A 21,447-nucleotide genomic window follows, 5' to 3' on the forward strand; every position below is an offset into this window, starting at 1 on the left:
CCCACCCAAGGAATTTGTTCACAGAGTACCCATCAGGCCAGCGTCTCATGGAACACACTTCGAGAAACATTATCCTGACCACCTAACCTCAAAGCAGCATAGAAGTGCTACGACAGACAGAGGAGGGGGAGCAGTAGTGTACTGGGAAATTTTTTTTAACAACCAGGTTTCCAAAGAGGAAAAGCAGAAGCCCTAGTTTGCGAATTTCCATGGTGTAAATACTTCCGCCATGGCTGATTTCAAGCCACCGGCATGACATTGCAGAATGCAGAGCTGGGAAGAGATGCACTCAATGCTCCAGCAATCTAAGAAAAGTCCACGGAGAAAGAGCTAATTCCCAGCTGGGAGAAGGGCAGGCAAGGAGAAAGCAGCTTGTGCTAATCCATTCCCTCTACCCAGTCCGATTATTCTTAGGACAACAGCCCATAGTTCAATATAAGCTGAGGTAGCCAAGAAGAATTAGAAGTTCCTTTATGAAAAATGACACTGCTGTTTAGAGGATGTGCAGGCCTTCTTGTGAGGAGGAGCCCACCTTGAAGATCCTGTCACCTCCAGCCTAATTCATCCTGTAACGTGACTTGTTGTACTCAGCATGTGGAAGAAACTAGCGCAGAGCGTCTGTGCTTGAGGGGAGGCAAAGAGGGAGTCCCCAGAGAGAAACCACAGGGTATAATGACCAGTATGGATTCGTGATGCTTACCTGCCTGGCTTTTTGATAAATAACCCCAAATTTGAACGTGTTGTTGACATCGTGTTCATCATAGGACACAATCATTTGGGAGGCCTAGAAAAATGTAGAAAGAAATCAGACTGTTCATTAATTGAGGGACAAGGGAGGAAGCAAAGGAAAGGGAAAGCACTCATTCTGGTGGAGAATGTGTCCCCATGGTGTGAGACATCCACACATGTGCGGGGAGGCACAGGGGAAGCCAGAGGTTTCAGCTGGTTCCCAGACTGGGGCTCTCCCACGGTGGCCACACCTCTGGATCTCTACACCATTCCCATCCAGATGGGCCAGCCAAGGCCTGGGAGTCCAGCAGGACTCAAGGAACAGACTTGCCCCAGTGTTTTATCTGTGATGTAAAAAGTGATTGGCCCCAAAACTGGTCAGCGAGGATGATGCTGGCCCTAATTACCTCTGATCAGCATACGATTTTAAGCAAGGCACTGCTCATGCCCAGACTTCAATCCCCCTTTATCCATTAAGTGAGGTCTCTAAGGAGGAACACACAATATGCAAAGGGAGGGTGGGGTGGGAAACCCACTGGTTTCCCACTAACCCAACTAAACCCCGACCACTGGTTCGGTTTAGTTTTCCCTTATGCCTCTGTGTTGCTGTCCAGGGCTCAGAAACACCAAACTCTGTATCTTAAATCTGCTGCTTTTACCTGCATAGCTTTGAGTGAGCCACTTTACTTCTCTGGACCTCAGTTTTTCCATCCATTAAATGGAGATCTGTGGCTGTGAAGATTCAGTAACACCAGGCACATAAGGTGCTGAGCAACAGAGCAGCTATCACCATCATCATCCTCATCATCTGTGTAACCCTCCAGAAAGGTCGGAGCTGAACCAGATTGTTGGGAAGGAGACTTGGGCTTTATTGGGATAGTCTCTGTAGTAAAAAGGAGGGATCTGACCACATATTACATAGGAGGGACAAACAAGGCATGACTTGTGGTTCGGCATATACAACCCAAGGGAGGCTCTGAATCACCCAAGGAAATGGGTGCCTCTCAGCTCCACCGGGAACGTGCCACTGCCCAGGCCCAGAGGGAGACCCCATACCCACATGGAACGGTCAAAGTTGCAGACCAGCTGCCCTGCCAGAAAAGAGGCATCCAGCGATGGAGAAGGCCCCACAGAACATTCTCGAATCTATGAATTACAAACACATACACACACACACCCCTCCCTCAGCCAGATTAACACCCCAGCCAGACTAAGTGGTCCTTCAAACACAGAAAACAAGAAAATACAGCTGCTTTTCCATTATTACCAGAGCCGGAGGCTTTCCAAGTCACAGGGAGAACTGTGCAAATGAGCACCGTCCCCAGCTTCTCTCAGCGGACAGGATTTGATGACAAAAACTGCCAAGCTTGTAGTTAAATAAGGCCTTCGTGACAGGGTTTTAATGTTTAGTTAAAACTCACTAATTCAGCTTTAATTATAAAGGGAAGGGCAGCCTGAATGAAAGAAAACGCTCCATGGGGGGCAGCTTATTCTGGGGAGAGCCTCCAGACGTGCAGAAGGTGTCAGAGAGGGGGACTCTGGCACATTCCTATGCAGGTGAGGACCCTGCCATTAGCTCAGCCACAGCACAGAGATGAATGGTGTCAAGCACAACCATGAACATCCAAGCCATGTGTTCCAAGGGGAGCCAGATTCCTCCGCCAGGACAGGGCCTCTCTTCCCACCCAAACGTTCCAGCTAGCCATCCCTCACTACAAGCAGCGGGGTGCAGGGAACGGACTGAGCCAGCCCCAGCAAGCCTCCGAGGCCACTGTGTGGGTGCGCAGGGTGAGCTTCGAAGCACCACTTACTTCCCCTTCTGGCCCTCTAGACCCTGCCAACTCATGAAGCAGTCTGCACACCGGCTCTCTTCCCATGACCAATTTAAAGCAATTGACTGTCCATGAGTGATTTAGGTCCTGTCGTGCCATAATTGTTCTTGAGTTGGCTTGTTGGTTTAGTTTTGCTGTTATTGTTCCTCTGCCCACCCACACTCCCACAGCTGGGGTCAAATTCAGGCCAGTCCGAAGGAAACTGATAACAGAACCAGCCTGTTTATTAACTAGGGCTGTGCAGGGGCTGTAAGGCCTCAGAGCTGCAGTAACACTGGCAACGGGAAGCCACGATCTGGCCTTTTCTCTCTTAGCGGGGTTCTGCCCCCTCGCTCCTCCACGATGACAGACTAGATCTGCACTAACCTTCCAGCTATAGGTGGAATTACTCCCTACATCAGAAGGGCCTCCAGGAAGTATGACGAGAATAAGTGGGAGAGGTCACAACACTGCAACCCCTCTACCGCCCCCACAGCAGATGGGGACCAATTCAGGTGGGTCTCTCCCCAGGCACGGCCAAGGACAGGTTTCCAGTGGACCAGTTTGCAAAGGGGTGAGCAGGGAGAGGAGAGACATGGAGGTTTATTGGAGACCCCACAAAACCCCACCAAGATGCACAGAACATCCCACAGAGCCACCGATACACAAATCCATGCCAAGCTACAGAGCCCTGGGCAAGGGGAGGAGGTGAAGGTCCTCACCTTGGGGTACAGGACAGGGTTGAATTTCAGCCCCACAGCGTCATCACAGAAAGCCTAAGCAGGAAGAGAGAAACACACAGTTCAGGGGCCTTTCCACTGAAAACATTGGGGCTGCAGGGTCAGAAGGCCTGGGGCTGAATCCTGGCTCTGCTGCTCACTAACTAGAGGCCAGGAAAGCCAACTCACCTTCCTGGGGTTTCCTGATAAATTGAGGCCACACAGAAGGCATTCAGCACAATTCTGCTTGGCATTCTCACTCCTAACATGTGGGTCCGACCCAACTGACCATCCTTCTCACCCCACTTTGCTGACTCAGTTCTCAAGCTCCCAATATCTCAGAGCAGAGACATGGTCCCTCCACCAGCTGATGGACATCTCCTTACTCAAGGTGTCCAGAGGAAACCTGGGGGGTTTCCTCTGTCTGGACCAACAGCCTAGCCATCCTCCAGCCTATCTCTCCTGTGTTGTGAAGACTGTCTGGCCACCCCACCTCTCTTCCTCTCAAGTCCTACAATACTCTGCATAGCCAGCCCTTTTTTTCCATGTCTCTGGTCCCCTGAACCAGCTGTGAACTTGGAGGTGGAGGCCATGAGCAGCCTCAGCTGTGAGGATGAGATGGGGAGGTTGTAGGCAAGATGAGGACATCTGCCAATCGCCCTCCCTCACCCCAACCATGGTATCAAGGGCCAAAGGCACAGTGGCTTTCCCCCTCTCCAAGGACAGAGCCTCTCTGGACGAGCCTGCACCCCCGCCCCAGCCCTGGGCTTAAGAGAGGAAGCCTGCTTCTCACAGGGGTTGGTTGTTACCTTTGCAATCTGAGGGACGCTGGGCAACTTGTTCAATCCAGCCAAGGGGATCCTTTCATGCACTGTCTTCACTTTGGACCTGCACATGTGAATGAAGGTGAGAAAAGGGGTCTATGAGAAAAGAAGTCCGTTAGGAAAAGCACTGAGGTCACGCCAGACCACAAGGCACACTAGCTTTGCATCTCCCTGGGTCAGATCTGCCGCATTTCACCCAATCTGTGAGCTGGGCGCCGCACTCAAGTAGTGGGAAAAGGGAATCTTGTACTTATCCCGGAGGAGGGTATACTGTTATATCTCTGCAACCGAGATGTGGGATGTGTGGAGAGTCACCTTCAAGTTCACCATGATTTGGAGGTTGTTGTGGGGATGTTTTTTGTTCTCCCAAAGAACTGGGCACAACTTCTGGAAAGACGTGTGTTCTCACATGCAATTAAGCCTTCATGAAAAGAAAAATCTAATACTTGAAAATCTAGATTTAGTCAAAATATAAAGGGGATGAAAGTTGCTTTATAAAGGGATTCACCGTAAGACTCTAAATTTAGCCTGTTCCCCTGATTCCTTTAGCACATTATGAAAGTGTTGAATTTTACTGAATGCTTTTCTGCATCTGCTGAGATAGTCACATGGTTTTTAATCTGTTAACCTGATAGATTACACTTCTGTTGAGCCATCTTTTCGTTCCATGGGTAAAACTCGCTTGCTTATGATGTATTATTTTTTCATATCCTGCTGACTTTAATTTGTTAATATTTCCTTGAGAGTTTCGTATCAATAGTGACACTGGCTTTTTTGTTTTATTTTCCTTGTACTTCGCTTGTCAGGTTTTGATATCAAGGTGTTATCCCAGCCTCATAAAATTGCTGAGGAAGATTCTGAACCTTTGAATTCGTTTGTATACACCACAGGGACTTACTGTTCCTTAAAGGTTTGCTAAAACTCATCCTTGAAATCTCTCGGCTTCCTGGGGGTTTTGGCGGGGGATTGAGGGGGGGTGGGATAGCTTTGGCTATCAATTCAGTTTATTTAATGATGAATATTTAGGTTTTCTACTCCTTATTGAGTCAATTTCGGTCATTTTTTTTTTCTATATAATTATCCAACAGTGCAGTGACATAGTATGGGTTTTGGTCTTCTCTTAGGACTTAACCTGTACTTATAATCACATCCCTCCCTTCAGTGTCTTAACATGATCTGTTTGTATCTTTTCTCTGTTTTCCATAATCAGACCTTGATGGGAGTGTACGTATTTTATTAATCTTTCCAAAGAGACAATTTTTGGCTTTGTCGTCTCCATTCCTTTTTATTGTTGCTTTCTACTTCACTAGCCTTGTTCTTTGTCTTTTATTTTTCCTTCCTTTGTATTTCCTTTGGGGTTTTTTTTTCCTGCTGTTCTTTTTCTAACTTCTTGACCTGCATGCTTACACAGTTAATCTTTCTTCTTTTTTACAAATGCATTTTAAACTATTCATCTTTCTCTCTAACTACCACTTGAACTGCATCTCACAAAATGCTGGGTGGTATTTTCACTGTCATTCATTTCTAAATATTTTGTCAGTTCTTTCGTGATTTCCTCCTTAATCTGTAAGTTATTTAAAGGGTCGCCTTCTTTTTTTTTTTTTTTTTTTTTAGCTTTCTAAATGTTCTCTTCCTTCGGTAATTGTTGATTTCTCACTTAATCTTCCCAAGTTCAGAGAACATAATCTGTATGTTAATTATTTTAGATCAGTTAATGTACTACACAGGCATTTTTCATGTTCCATGTGGGTTTAAAAACAATGTATTGTTGTTTTGTTGAGTTCAGGAATGTATGTTACAAGATCAGATTTGTTAACTGTATTGTTCAAATCTTCTACGTATTTACAATTATCTGCTTGTTCCATCGGTGTCTGAAAGATGTTACTAACTCTCCTACTATAACTGAGGATTTGTCTATTACATTCCTATCTGTTTCTGCCTGTCTGAATTCAAGACTGTATTACTAAGTACAGCTCCATGACTGTTAGATCTTCAAGGTGGACTGTTCTCTATCATCACGAGGGCCAAGCCTTCTGTGGGTCCAGTAAAGGGCATTTTTCTCCACCCAGGTAAGGAACAGATTCAGAAACAAAAAAATTAAGAGCAAGGGATTAGAAGTCAAAGTAACGCCTTCGTTCCTGATAAAAGCCGCCCACTTTAGTACACAGATGAAATGGGTCTTCTAACTAAACCCCAGGATTATCCTTCAGGTCCCAGGTGCTACTCGGCAAGAGGCAAGCCTCCTCTGGAGGGGGTTGGCTCAGGTTGGGCCTCCAGCACAGAGGAGTGGAGGGCGTACCCTGTGGGCAGCTAATTCCAAGAGGAAAAACAGAAAGGGCTACACATGTCAAGTTCTTGCTCTCTAACCCACCGATCAGAGAAGGCACAGAGAGTCAGGGGTGTTACACAGAAGTATTCCTTCCATACAGGAGGAAATACCAAGAGTGCGGAGAAGTATTCCCAAGCTACAAAGGAATGTACTCCCTTTACCCTTACTAATGCTTTGTTCCTGAAATTCTATTTTGTCTAATATTAATGTTGCTATACCACCTAGAAGCACTGGTTAGGATTTCCCCAGTGTATATTTTCCATTTCTATTATTTTAAACCTTTCAACATTATTTTTCTTTAGGTAGGTAACTTATAAGAAGAATAGAGCTATAAACCCTATGATCCAGTAATTGCATTACTGGGGTATTTCCCCCCAAAAAATACAAAAACACTAATTCAAAGGGATGCACCCCTATGTTTATTGTAGCATTATTTACAAAAGCCAAATTACGGAAATAGCCCAAGTGTCCACTGATAGATGAATGTATAAAGAATCTGTGCAATGGGATATTACTCAGCCATGAAAAGGATGAAATCTTGCCATTTGCAATGACATAGTTGGAGCTAGAGAGTATAATGCTAAGTGAAATAACCCAAAGAAAGGCAAATAACATATGATTTCACTCATATGTAGAATTTAAGAAACAAAACAAATGAGCAAAGGGAAAGCAAGAGAGAGAGAGACAAACCAAGAAACAGACTCTTAACTCCAGAGAACAAACTGCATGTGAACAGAGAGGGCGTGGGGGGAAGAATGAGGGAAAATAGGTGATGGGGATTAAGGAGTGCACTTGTCATGATGAGCACTGAATAATGGAAGGAATTGTTGTATAACTATATTATATACTTGAAACTAACATTACACAGTATATTCACAATACTGGGATTAAACTTAATTTTAAAAAAGAATGGCAAATGTGGGGAAAGAATATAGCTGTAAATTCAGTTCAGTTTTAGTCTCCTAGTCCAGTACATTCATATGGTAAATTAATCTATTTAAATTTATTGTGATTACTAATATATTTGGAATTATAGCTATTATTTTATGTTTTCTGTTATTCTGTGCTTTCTTTCCTTTTTAAAACTCCTCCTTTCCTGCCCTCAGTTTAATTTTTTAAAAAATTCTCCTTATCCTTCTGCTAGTTTGAGCTGCAGATTACATGTCTATAACTTCCAATACACATTTTTATACATTTCTCTAACAAACTCTAAACTTACCTTGCTGTGTCTCTTCTGAGGAGGGAAGAGGAAATAGTAACTCAGTGAACTCTTCCCTCCCTATGGTCCTTCCTACTTCTGTCCTTCCAATCATCCTTCCCACTTCCTAGTGAACTCTTCCCTCCCTATCATCCTTCCTACCTCCAGCAACCCTCAGATTGTTTCCTATGATTAAAAGTCTCATAGTGGGTGCCTGGGTGGCTCAGTCATTAGGTGTCTGCCTTTGGCTCAGGTCATGATCCCAGGGTCCTGGGATCGAGCCCCACATCGGGCTCCCTGCCTTGGCAGGAACTCTGCTTCTCCCTCTCCCACTCCTTCTGCTCGTGTTCCCTCTCTCACTGTGTCTGTTTCTGTCAAATAAATAAATAAAATCTTTTTTTTTTAAGTCTCTTATGGTTTGTCTCCCTCTCTGATTTTGTCTCTTTTATTTTTTTTCCTCTCTTCCCCTATGATCCTGTTTTGTTTCTTAAATTCCACATGAGCTCATACGATAATTGTCTTATTTCGATGACATTTCACTTAGCCCTAGTTCCATCCACATCGTTGCAAGTCAAGCCTCTTTTTAAACACACAAAAACTAATTCTTTTTCCCTCCTCAGTAATTAAATTTATCAAAACAGTTGACCTATTTCTTGCCACTTTATTTTTTTTAAGATTTCTTTATTTTGAGAGAGAGAAAGAATATGCACACACTTGAGCAATAGGAGCAGAGGGAGAAAGAATCCTAAGCAGAGGAGTTTTCCTCGCTGATCACAGAGCCTGACATGGGATTTAAGTCCATGACTCTAACCTGAGCCCCTGAGCCAAAACCAAGAGTCATACACTTAGCCAACTGTGCCACCCAGGCACCCTTGCCACTTTTTACATCTTTTCATCTGGTTTCTCTTTTCTTCTGGCTGAAGTACATCCTTTAGTAATTCTTTCAGGGATAGCCTGAAATTCTCTTGTCTGAAAACAGTTTGACTTTGTGTTTGCAGAGAGCTTCTCTGGGTATAGAATTTTAGGTTAAAGGATTCTTTCTGTTCTTCTTTCCTTTCTTTCTTTCCTCCAACATTTTAAAGACACTGTCCTATTGTCCCATAGCTGATAAGAAGTCTGCTCTCAGCCAGGTTGTCATCACTTCATAGAGGAGTGTCTTTATTCTTAGGAAGCTTTAAAAATGTTTTCTTTCCCTTAGACGTTCTAATGCTTCACTTCAATGTGTCCAGTAGTTCTGCTTTGTTTTAAAATCATGCTCAGTACCACAGTGTGGTGCTTTCTTCCATTCTGAAATATTCCCAGCCATTATTTCTTTTCTTTTCTTTTCTTTTTTAACCTTTTTTTTTTTTTTTATTTCCAGCATAACAGTATTCATTATTTTTGCACCACACCCCGTGCTCCATGCAATCCGTGCCCTCTATAATACCCACCACCTGGTACCCCAACCTCCCACCCCCCGTCCCTTCAAAACCCTCAGATTGTTTTTCAGAGTCCATAGTCTCTCATGGTTCACCTCCCCTTCCAATTTCCCCCAACTCCCTTCTCCACTCTAAGTCCCCATGTCCTCCATGCTATTTGTTATGCTCCACAAATAAGTGAAACCATATGATAATTGACTCTCTCTGCTTGACTTATTTCACTGGGGATAGAGTATTATGCCTCCATCAGAAAGGATGAATACCCAACTTTTGTAGCAACATGGACGGGACTGGAAGAGATTATTTCTTTTCTTTTTTAAAAAGATTTTATTTATGTGTTAGAGAGAGAAAGAGAGAGGTCACAAGTAGGCAGAGAGGCAGGCAGAGAGAGAGGGGGAAGCAGACTCTCTGCTGAGCAGAGAGTACGATGCGGGGCTCCATCCCAGAACCCTGAGATCATGACCTGAACCGAAGGCAGAGGCTTAACCCACTGAGCCACCCAGGTGCCCCACCAGCCATTATTTCTTTAGATATCTCTTTGCCACTGATTTTCTCCTCTTCCCTCTGAGACTCTATGACAAAAGCTATCAGTCTATTATCCACACATCATCTTTCTTTTTCACGTATTTCATCACTTTATCAGCGCTGTACTCTGACTGAATTCTTTGAGACTATGTTCCAATGCACGGATTCACGCCTTGATTCCAAACCAATTATATAAGACTAGATTTTATCCCATGTATTGAGGTTTTCAATTTTAACTGTTTTATTTCCCATAATTCCAACTGTTTTCATTTTGTACCCATGTGTATCCATTCTTGATTCATCCATTCATTCAATGTATCATAATTTATTATCCCTTTTACAGATGCTATTATCTTCTTCAGATATTAAATATATTTAAGTCACTTGAAAGTATACCATTATTTGCATTTCATTAGCAGTAAAACCAGTTCATTTGTTGATATTTTTAGCTTTTTTTTTTAAGATTGTTTATTTATTCATTTTAGAGAGAGAGTGCATGTGAGAACACCAGCAAAGGGAGAGAGAAGCCAAGGATCCTGGGATCACAACCTGAACTAAAGGCAGACACAACCAACTGAGATACCTGGGTACCCCTCAGCTGTCTTTCTTAATGTCAATTTTCCCTGGGTGTTTTGGAGCTTTCCATCCATTTTTCTCTATCCTCAGTGCAAGGCACTCTGGTCCACTTCCCATCGGAACTGGTTGCAAACACCTTATGCAACCTGATGGCCTGTCTAATCACATGATAACAGCTGACCCTTCACAGCAGCCTGTCACTTCCTGCTCCCTGCTTCTGGCCTTGCCTTCCCTCCAAGACATTCCCCTTACTCTAGCCAGTGATCATTCTACAGCGCAAATCATATCATGACATTCCCCTTTCAGGAGCTCACCTCTGGCTCATAAAAGAAAATCTAAGTTCCTAGACATGGTCCAGATATGACTTTGTTTTTCCTTGCCTCTCCAGCATGACCTCTCAACCTTACTTACACTTACACAGACACACACAGACACACACTCCACATTCAAGCTCTTATAAACTTCTTTCTGTTCTCCCATACCATCTATCTTTGGATCACCGTCACTAGACTAAAATAGTCCATGTCCATAAGAAGATGATAAATGAGAATGAGAACAGGAGTAAGAATACCTAATCCATATTGAATGTTTTCTGTAGCCAAGTAACAAGAGATGAGCTAATTCCTTACATTAGCTCCATCCCTGGACAAAGTCTGGGATGTATTAAGCCCTGATTGAATAAGACTTTATCTTCTATGAATAGATAATAGCCCTTTTTGTTACACTGATTGCTTTTTTTGCCTCAAATTCTACTTTTTCATTTAATACCGCCAACCGTGCTACCTTTTTATATTTGCTATAACTTTTTCTCAACACTTTTCTTTGTTGAGTTACTTTCTTTAGTAAACTGAGTTACTTTCTTCAAGAAAATACAGATACATTGATTGATTGATTGATTGATTAATGGGGTGAGGGGAAGATGAAGGGATGACTCAAACTGAGAATCTTTGCTATTTAATAGTGGAATTTCCCTCATTTATATTTATTATATATCACATGTACTCAGATTTCCATTTTATTTATTTATGGTTCTTTATTTCCTATCTTTTTATATATATTAATGTTTTCTTTATCTTCCTTTATTTTGGAAAGTTTTCATTCTACCAGTGATTCTATACCCATGGAATACTACATTTTCATAAAAATATGTTCAGCTTTTAGTTCTCTTTTACTGATTTTGTCTGATACTAGGTGAGTCATTTTGATCTGCAGAGTTAAATCTTCAATCAGCTTAAGAACATCAATTATCCACATGTTTAATTCCTGCTCACTGTCCTCCCTATTCATTACAATTTTGCTCATCATTTTAGAGTTGTGTTTTCCGCTGAATTATGTGAAAGCCTCTCAAACTTGCTCTCAATATTACTAACTGGGTTTCCCACAAACTAGACTCTGCTCTTTAGTGCTTCTAAAACCATTTAAAATTCTTTTGACCACTTTCAGTTTTCTTATATTCTTTCCTTAATTTAACCAGCAATTTTTCATCTCATTCTGCTGTCCTGTTTTATCTTTTGTCTTTTCTTTCATACAGGTTTTTTTTTTTTTTTTTTGGAAGTTTGCTGAAAATACAAAGTTAATAGACATCTAAATTTTACTTGGCTTTCTGTAGTAAATCCTTCTTAAAATTTGGTCATTTCCCTACCTTCTAAATACTAGGTTATGCTTTTTTTGATGCAGAATCTTTTCTTTCAGTAACCAGTGAGGGCTTTTTTCCCTACTTCTTCTTTATATCCAAGCTTGAAAAAGAAGAAATCTTTGTTGACGATTGAATGTTACCATTTCCAGTAGTGGGTAAACTCCTCTTGGCTACTCTCATAGCACACACAGAGGCTGTCAGAATACTATTCTCGGATTTTAAGCTGGAGAGCTGGTTCTCTTAAAACACCAGTTAAATAATCTAGAAGACTACAGGGAACAAGGAAGATGCTGGGACAAGAGTCGCTGCCAGCGAGGGAGTTTCACCTCTGTATAATTTCTTCTTTGTGTCTGGTAAAGCTTCTAAAGCTGTGGGGCCAATTTTTTAATGTCTGGTTTTCAGTCTGGCCTAGCCATCACCCCAAGTACATGATATGATTGTCCAACTTCCTAGCTGGTGTATGGCTTCTCCCTGCCACCCTACTCACTGGTTTTCTATTTCAAAAAGCCACACTTGAGTTTGCCCTTGGGCTCCCCACGGGATCGATTTTAAATGCTGTTGACCCAAAACAAAAAAGTGGCTCCATGTGGAAAGAGTCCTGACTCCCCCAGAATCTCCAATTTCATATATTCCCATGCTACACTGCTATCTAAGGAAGGTGAGCTGGATTTTAGCTCTCAATGTTGTCCACATTATAGTCCTAACTGCCCCATAAATTATTTCTTAAAATATTCAAAGTGTGTTTTGTGTTCCTGACATCTTTCTCTAATTTTCAGTTCTGAAGCAGCATTTCAGTTAGGATATAATATTAGAAAAACGGAGTTAGATCCTTGTGTTCGATTGTCATCTTACTCAGAAATCTGATTTTTACTAAGAAAAGAAATGATTTTCTTTACAGAGATTCACCTAGCTCGAAATCCTATTTGGAGATGGGGATCCACATATCACTCCCTCAAAAAAATTTGCTCTAACAATTTAGTTACTACCTTCTCCTTGCCTTGCAAATATGATTTTGCTAGCCAAGTAAACCTCAGTAAAGAAAACTGTTTCCTTTCTTAATAAAAAACCAAGATTGGATGGGTGCTGACAACATCCTTGTACCATACACACGCGCATGCATGCGCGCGCACACGCACACACACACACACACACACCCCTCCCCCACAGCACAGATATGTGCCCCCGCTCCCTCCTGTATTTTATCTCAAAATCTGGGCAGAAAAAAAAATGTTATTGCTTTTTCCAAACACCATCAAGAACTTCCAATTAGATTCAACAACTATAGACTGGGAGCTTAACAGGTTCATAGCACTTCGCTGAGCACTAACACGTGGCCTCCCAGGCTTTTCCACCAGCCCACTAGGGACAGAGATAAATAAGATACAGCTTCTCTGTGTTCCCACAGCATCCTGTGCCTATCACTAAAATAATACCTGTGACACATACTAAAATCCTGTTTTTTCTCTCCCATTAGACCAGAAGCCTTTAGAAAACAGACCTCCACTCAGTCATCATTGCATCCCCAGCCCTCATGACGCTTCCTGGTGCAAAGGAGGTTTTACAAAACATGTTAGTGGAACAAAACGGACATCAGGTCTCACTCCTGCCTTGAACCAAGAGAGGTACCCTGGGTTAGCTATAAAAAGGTGCTCCCGTTGGGAACACTTTTCCATCCCGAGGAGCCCAGCAAACACAGAGAAGCTTCGGGACCTATCTTCATGATGGGATGCGCACCACAAGCAGTGTTCTGGCAAACCCTCTCCCAGGACGACTTGGAATGAGCCAGTTCAAGTTTCTCTTCCCAACTCCTTCAGAGCCAAGGTCCCCACAAGACAGAAAGGCAGGTGGGGATTGGCCTAGGTGACCTTGAGACTAGGATACCCCTCTGACTCCCACAATCCACTGGCTGACAGAAACACCTGGTCTCTTGGCCTGGCAGCCAGAACAGAGCCCCGGGACTCCAGTCAGTCGGCTCCCCGCCAGCACACCCAGACCAGACTGGTCAGACAGGTATTTCTGGGTCCCTGCCACTAGAGGCGTGGCCTCCAAAGGCACAGCAGCCCCACCTGAGAATGACCCGAAGGTACTCGATGCCCTCCGCCTCCTCACACTTGATGGACAGGAGCAAGTTCCCCAAACTGCTGCCAGTACAGTAAAAGTTTAGGTGATCCTAGAAACAGAAACCAGGTGTTAGTAGGCAGGAGGGGAACTTCCAGACATGGGCCCCCAAATCCCCTCCTTCCCCAAGAGCAAGAAGCCCCAAGAGCAAGAAGCTCCCATTTCAGGAGGAAAGACAAGGATGCTTCTGCTATGGCTGCTGCTGAGGAGGAGGAAGAGGGGGGAAGGAGGATAAGGAGGAAGAAGAGATCACAGGAATAGATTCCAATAGTCGTTGGGGTGCACCAGGTAAAGTACTAAGGACTTAAGGCACATTGATTCCTTTAATCTTAACCACAACTTTATGGGGGAGATGACATCATCATTCCCATTTCACAGAGAAATAAGCCAGTTAAGTAACTGCCCAGGGTCACACAACCAGGAAGGGACAGACCCAGCACTCAAGTCCACCTTGAACGCTGATACTCAAACTCTTCTCCAAGGACCCCACACATCCACCTCCTTGCTCCCAGGGGGCAGCTCTCACTGATTCAGACCATTTGCAGGAATAAAGCTAGGAGGCCCCCGGCTCCTCCACCCATGAGGAACTAGGAGGTCCTCTGGACAGCAGGTCTCTCTCAGGCTCAGGGAGCCCACCGCAGACCTGCCATATCAGCGTGGGGCCCTGGAATCTGAATTGGACCATGCAGATGAGACTCTGCGAAACTGCCTCAGGCTAGAGACTTCCAGAACCTGCCCTCGGGAACCAGGCAAGTCTGAAGAGCAGAATGTATTTGGAGAAATGCGACTGTCACTTATAAGCACTCAGAGGCTCACACTGCATCATCCAGAACAAGTGCCCTGGGTGGGGACTGCTGGAGTGAGGACAGGGGAGACTGGACTACTTAGATGGAGACAAAGACTTCCAAGGTGTAAGAACACATTTTCTCCTTCACCCTCCTTCACCGCCCCCCCAACACTATCCACCCCATCACCTCCGAGAACATCTGCTGGGAGCAGTACCTCCAAGGACCCATCTCTCTGAGCCCTCCTGACTTCTGCACACCCCTCCCCCAACCCAGGAGTAGCACTAATCAGACTTTCCCAGGATAGCAGGACAGCGGCAGGGCCTAGCGAGGGGGAAGGCCAAGGAAGGAGGAGAGACAGAGACAGGGATGCTAGAGGAGGCCAGGCCAGGCAGGTTTCCCTCCCCGCCCTCAGATGCTTTGGTGTGGGGCCCTCAGCCTCACCTTCCCCAGGAAGTGCCTGCGGTAGGCCCTGGCTTCGCCCCTGCACTCGAGCTTATAGCCAAATGTGCTGGGGCTGAGACTGTCCTCTTCCTCCTCCTCACAGATGCTGCTGCCAAGGGAGGTCGGCGTCCCCACGTTCTCTGGGTCCTCGATCCAATAGCCCCCAAACTGGGGCAGGACAATCAAGGGGTACGGGCCTCCCTTCTCCACAACCTGGGGCAGAGAGAAGGTCTTACAACTAAGGCCTGCCCTGGCTTTACAGGGGGAAGGGACAGGAGGGTTGCAGGTGGTATATACCCCCCACCTTTGAACTGCTCCAAGGTGAAGACCCCTGTATTTGAGGCCAGACATAGTAACACAAACTCCAAATTTAAGCCCAACAACATCTGCCAGCTTCACCGACGCTGGACCAGAGTTACAAGGCTTCGAGCAGCACCCCCATCTGAACACAACAAAACTGAGGCCATAGAGCTACAGTCTCAGGCCTGAGGTCCTCTCCCACGTCGGGTGGAGCAGGGACCATTAGAACCACCAGCTCGCCCAGCCCTACCCCAGAGATGAGACCCAGGGCAGGCTAGGGAGGGCCAGGGGGCTCCTACCTCATCAATGCTGGGGTACGGAATGTAGTCATCCTGCAAGACAAATCAGACAAGGCTGCCATTAGCCCCAGCAGCGCCTGTGAAGTTTGAGTGTTACTTCATTCCCCTCTCCCAGATCAGGGGGTTGAGGGTGCCTGGCAGGCTACACCAGAGCTTTGAGAGCATCAAAGAGAATAACACCAGATCAAGAACAGCAGAGAGGCTCTGGGACCTGGCCTCCCTTGATGCTTCCCCAGACTGACAGAGCGTAAACCTGCCTAGCTAGACACTTGGTACATAAAGGCTGTGAATTTCATACCTTTCCTGACATCAGCTTCACCCCTTAGGAAGCTTTAACAGGAAGACGACCCCTGATCCCTTCAGGCAAGGGAGCTGACCTCCAAGTGATGAGATGCCCAGCCCCAACCCCGGGCCTCAGGATAGGAAACTGAAGCTGAGATCTGCTGGAGCCCAAAGCCTGATGCCCTGAAATGCCATGTGCAGTTCGTTTGCAGAAGCAGGTACAGAAGGGCTGGGCTGAGACATAGGCATTAGGTCTCACCCAAGGCTTCCACCCCAGGCCACTCTAAGGCTGCCCTGAAGGCATCAAGCCAGAGCCTTCCTACTGCCCACTGTGCACCCATGGACACGGGCACACCCACTTAAGCAGCTCTTGGTGAAAGGCAGATGGCAGCCTACAGACCCCAGCATGCCAGCCATCCCCCTGCCGGGCCAACCAGGCTCCCTCCCACCTCATCCACACAGCCCACCTTGTTCTTCTGGGGGCCCGGCTTCTGCTCTTCAAGCTTGATCCCCTGTGGAAACAAGGAAAAGAGGATCCATGGGAAGGAAAAGGTCATAAAACAGGGGCCAAATGGAGGGTTCCCTTGGGATTCTCAAGGACCTGCCTTGATAGGGTTGGTAATAACAGTGACAGCGGATATGTGCTAGGTGCTTACACATTACACGCCTTGTCACACTCAGTCCTCACGGCAGCTCCAAGTAAGGCAGGAGGAGAGGAAGGGAAGAGCCCAGACTCAAACGAGATCACCAGGGTTCAAGTCCCAATACTGCCACTTACAACCCTGGGCAAGTCCCAAACCTCTGTGGCTCAGTGTTCCCATCTGCAAAATGGGAATGGTAGTAGCAGCTACTGCTGGAGTCAAGATTAAACACTGAGGACGTGTTCATCCCTTGAAAGAGTGACTGGTTTTGCTTTGGTCATTATCACTAGGCAGAAGTATCATCCTGCCACTTAAATCTCTCTCTACCAGGCCCTTAGAACCAGGAGGTGAGGCACAAGGATGGGAACCCATGTCTGAATGGTGTTGAAGCCAGCACTCTGGACCCACTGCCTCCACAGCTCCTCTCCCTCACGGGGGTGAAAACTCACAGGTGACAGGTGGGGGGGCCTGGGGCTCATTCGCTTCCGGGAAGCAGTGCCTTGGCCAGCGTTCCTATGGTCAAGGTCTGACTTAACTGGGTTTTTTTCAAGAGGGGAGCACATGAGTAGATTAAATAAGTGAATACATTAAGTAAAACTGAATAAATTAAATAAGGGTATGAAGTGGTGGGACAACTAGGAGAGAAAACCACCCTAATCATAACATGGGGGTTTTAAGCTTCCTCAGCAACTTCCCACTGTTGTCTCCTTTGAAGCCCTTGGCACCTTTATACCAAAGGGAAACTGAGGCACAGGGCGCAGACTGCTTCTGAGCTTGCACAGCTAGTGAGTGGCAAGGCCTGGATTTGAAACCAGGCTGTCCGTCCGAGTGCACTATCCTATCCCACAGGCCCTTGAGCCCAGGGCTCCTGCTCACTGACTGGATTTAGACTTAAGCGTCTCCGGACTTCTCCAGGCTGAGTCACTCTGCAGCATTGCTCAGGAGGGCGTGGGAGGACCCCTCCCACTGGACAGGTGCTCCTCTCCCCACACGGGGAGACAACCACCTGGGTGGCCCAGCAGACCCTGTCCAGGGAAGCAAACTGGGCAGATGGGGAAGGAGGTGATGTCAGGAGTTTGTTTGTCCTGCATTAGTCACCCATACCTGGGAACAGCGCCTGGGCAGGAAAGCAAACCTCCTCCCTTCCCCTTCCCTCCCTGACAACAGAGCCACGCCCAGCTCTGGGCCCTCTCCCCTCCGTGGGTCTGCCTTTGCAATCAGCATTGTCATCATCCCCCTTTTTCCCTACCATGAAGAAACTGAGGACCAGAGAGCTAAAGCCACTTGACCAAGTACACTCAGCTAGACAGTGTTAGGGTTAAAACTCGGAACCCAGGACCAAATGGACCCAAAGCTTGTCTACTTAGTCCACGTTGCTTCATAGAAATTGTGCCCTCTTCCAATTCCTCCCCTCTCAGGTAGGGGGTCAGGAGCCCCAGATCTGAGTTTCAGCTTACCATGACTCACAGAGCACTTGACGGCTCTAAGACTCAGTGTCCACAGCCACAGCCTGGGAAGCGGTGGCACCCACACCCAAGCACGGGATCTGGCCACACCATGCCACCTGCTTCACTCCCAGTATTTCCCCATATGTGAGGTTTTGTCCATACAGAGGAGCTGGAATTGTGGGCCTCTTGGAGGCCAGGGAAGTTCTTCAGTCCCTGGCCGTCTCAACAGAGATGGAATAGGCAGACCTTTGGAGGTACGCTGCCACAAACATACAAAGGGAACCTAGACATCATACTACCGCCCTCAAGAGGGTCTCAGTCTGGTTGAGAAGTCAAGCCCAGCAGTGTAGTAACAGAAGCAATGGAGGCCAGTTAAGTGAGGCTGAATTACGTGCTCAAACAGAGAGCTCTTTGTGGGGGGGGCTGGGGTCTCCAGATGGGGGTGAGGGACTGGTGGGTTGTGGGAAAAATGAAGAGAAAGCCAGGGAAGCCGCAAATCCCCTGCCAGCTTCCCCAGAAAGCTGGGATTTCGAGAGCTCAGGGTGAAAATCCCCGCTTTACTCTGAGGCAGCTGAGCACGTAATTACACGCTAGCTCCCACCACTCGCTGTCAAAGCGCATGCCAATCCTCTTTCCATAACCTGACCAAGGTCCCTAAATGTCTATAAAGTTAGTGTGCAGTCCACACACTGCTGGGCCCAGAGGAGGCTCTTAGTCACTTGTTCGTGACAGTGGCACAACCGTTAGCAGGATTTTTCCCTCCAGTGGTTTCTGAACTTCCCCAGGGCTAGGGAGACCTGGCTTCCCTGTGCACACCTCGGGAGCTCCCCCTGCACCTCAGGACCCTATCTGCCTCTTCTCTTGTGCCTCCAGACCATTGCCACAGAGCCTTCCTTCCTTCCTTGAGCTGGTACCATCTACTTAGGGCAAACAGCTTCATAACGGCTAAGACTTCTGGCTCGGAAACTGCTTGCTACCCAAGAGCGCTTGAGTGCTTCAAGCAAGACCTCTGTGCCTCAGTTTTCTTACCTGTGAAGAGGGGACATTGGCGATAATAGAGCTGCTTCCTATGGGTTTCACCAGGAAGAAAGGGGCTAACACTTGTCAGTGTCTGAGCTGAGAAAAGTGCTTAAAATACATGTGCTAGAGACGCCGGGTGGCTCAATCGGTGAAGCGTCTGTCTTCAGCTCAGGTCACGATCCCAGGATCCTGGGATCAAGTCCCTCACTGGGGTGAGAGGGGAATTCCTTGCTCAGCAGGGAGCTTGCTTCTCCCTCTCCCTCTGCCTCTGCCTGCCGCTCTCCTGTTTATGTTTGCTCACTCTCTCTCTCTCTGATAAATAAATAAATAAAATCTTAAAAAAAGAAAAAATACATGTGCTGTTGGGGCACCTGGCTGGCTCAGTCAGTTAAGCGTCTAACTCTTGATTTCGGCTCAGGTCATGATCTCAGGGCCGTGGGATCAAGCCCTGCCCTGGGCTCCACGCTCAACACACAGTCTGCTCTCGGTATTCTCTCTTTCTCTCCTGCCTCTGCCCCTCCCCATCCTTTCACTCCCACTAAATAAACAAAATCTTAAAAAAAAAAAAAAAATACATGTGCTCTTGTCCACATCATCTTCTCATCCTTCCCACTTACATCAGTTAAGCCTTCCGGATGCGCCGCCCCACCCCCATACTCCCCACGGCAGCAGTTCTTACCTAGGAGCCCTGGCCCCTTGGTGAGGGGTGATTAGAAAGGCTCCCAAATCCATTTTGAACACTGATTTTTCTGCAGTGCCTAGCAAGTATTGACATATATTATTTTATCCCAACAACTCTGTAAGTGGGTATTTAATTATTATTTATAGGGGCTGTGGCATAATTTGTAATAATAAATATTTTGGTCTTCACCCCATCCCTGGCAGAGAGTTCCTAAAACCTGTTGAATTTCCTAAGCGATGAGAGCAATGGGAGCGTTTGGAAGCATCTTTTGTTATAATCCTTCATCTTTCGTACTTGGTTCCTGAAACAGCTCTAGGGCCATAAAGGTGAAAGCTCCAAGGTTATTCCTTGTTAAAGAGGTGCCTTCTGGGACACCGTTGAGGACGAGCTGGATGCCCTGGGAACCAACCACTATTAGAGGGTTGGAACATGCAGTCCCACCCCTCCAACCTCCCAGGAGTTTGAACCAATCATGCCTAAGTACTGAAGCCTCCATAAAAAAAACAAATGATAGGCTCAGAGAGCTTGAGTTGGTGAGTGCATGGCGGTGTAGGGAGACAGGTGCATCCTGAGGTCAGGGAAGCTCTTCCCCTCCCCCCACACACCTGGCTCCCTGCAACTCTTCCATCTGGCTGCTCCTGAATCATATCCCTTTATAGTAAATTGATAATCCAGTAAGTAAACTGTTCTGAGTTCTGTGAGCCACTCTAGCAAACTGACCGAACCTGAGCAGGGGGTCAGGGGAACCTCAAATCTATAGCCTGTTGGTCAGAAACACAGGTGATAACGGACTAATGACTGGCATCGAAAGTGGTAAGGAGGCGACCTGTGGGGCAGAGCCCTTGCCCTGTGGGATCGGAAGTGTTCTCTGGGTAGACAGGGTCAGAATGGAGTTGACTGTAGGACAGCCAGCTGGTGTCACAGAATTGCTTGGTGGGGGAAAAACCACCACACATTTGGTGTCAGAGGGAGGTGAAAATAGTGCTGTGAGTAGACAGAAAACAGGAGCCAGAGGCTCAGAAAAGGGAAGGAACTTGTGCTAGCGAGCGTTAGGTGCGGGTTTGACCTCTAGTGGGTCTCTCCCACTCCGGTCTGCCTCCCAGATACAAGATGACCTCCCCTAAGAAAGGGCTTTCTTTTTCAGACTTTCTTTCCCACCCATTTTAGGAACAATGGACCATTTTAAGCCCTCCCCACATCTGTGGGGGTATACCCACATCTGCTCTGTTGGAGGGGTTCTGCTTTCTGTCTTCTCCCCATCTTCAGGCAGGAGCCTTCCCAGAATCCTCGGTGCCACTCAACACAAAAAATGGCCTGAGGTAGTCCCAGCCATGAGGCTGGCAGTTCACTCTTCTCTGCCCCACCCTCCAAGGCTCCCATGTTCTACTTGGTTTTGTTGCCTGCACGGTCACGGCAGCACACCCACCCCCCCACCCAGGGCTTGGCCTCCCCACTTTGGGGATGCTCACCTGCATTTTCTCCAGCATCTCGAAGAACTCCGCCGACTGAAAGACACAAAGAGGTTGCATCAGCTTGGAGGTCTGCTGAGAAAACCTCCTCACCAATTTTCTGCAGGCCTAGCCCAGGGCTTCCCTGGAGACAAGAGTCATTTGAATCAAGACAGAAGGTAATTTGATTTTGCCTTTGCAGGGCTGGCGGGCCA

General features: G+C 46.5%; 1 protein-coding gene across 8 annotated transcripts in view; it reads right to left on the reverse strand.

The window, feature by feature from the left end:
- Window positions 1-21,447, reverse strand: part of RAP1GAP2 (RAP1 GTPase activating protein 2) — a 232,225-nt gene that overhangs the window by 37,377 nt on the left and 173,401 nt on the right. For all 8 annotated transcript variants that reach the window (XR_004280815.1, XM_032322457.1, XM_032322453.1 and 5 more), the window contains 8 exons: window positions 21,254-21,289; window positions 16,461-16,505; window positions 15,712-15,744; window positions 15,113-15,325; window positions 13,832-13,935; window positions 4,069-4,147; window positions 3,263-3,316; window positions 701-784 (listed from right to left, as the gene is read on the reverse strand). Coding sequence is in view for 7 of the 8 variants with exons in the window: in XM_032322457.1 (XP_032178348.1) it covers window positions 701-784; window positions 3,263-3,316; window positions 4,069-4,147; window positions 13,832-13,935; window positions 15,113-15,325; window positions 15,712-15,744; window positions 16,461-16,505; window positions 21,254-21,289 (648 nt within the window). In the remaining variant the exon portion in view is untranslated. The remainder of the gene's footprint in view (window positions 1-700; window positions 785-3,262; window positions 3,317-4,068; window positions 4,148-13,831; window positions 13,936-15,112; window positions 15,326-15,711; window positions 15,745-16,460; window positions 16,506-21,253; window positions 21,290-21,447) is intronic.

Source organism: Mustela erminea, chromosome 18 (assembly GCF_009829155.1).
Source record: "Mustela erminea isolate mMusErm1 chromosome 18, mMusErm1.Pri, whole genome shotgun sequence".
NCBI classification, from domain to species: domain Eukaryota; kingdom Metazoa; phylum Chordata; class Mammalia; order Carnivora; family Mustelidae; genus Mustela; species Mustela erminea.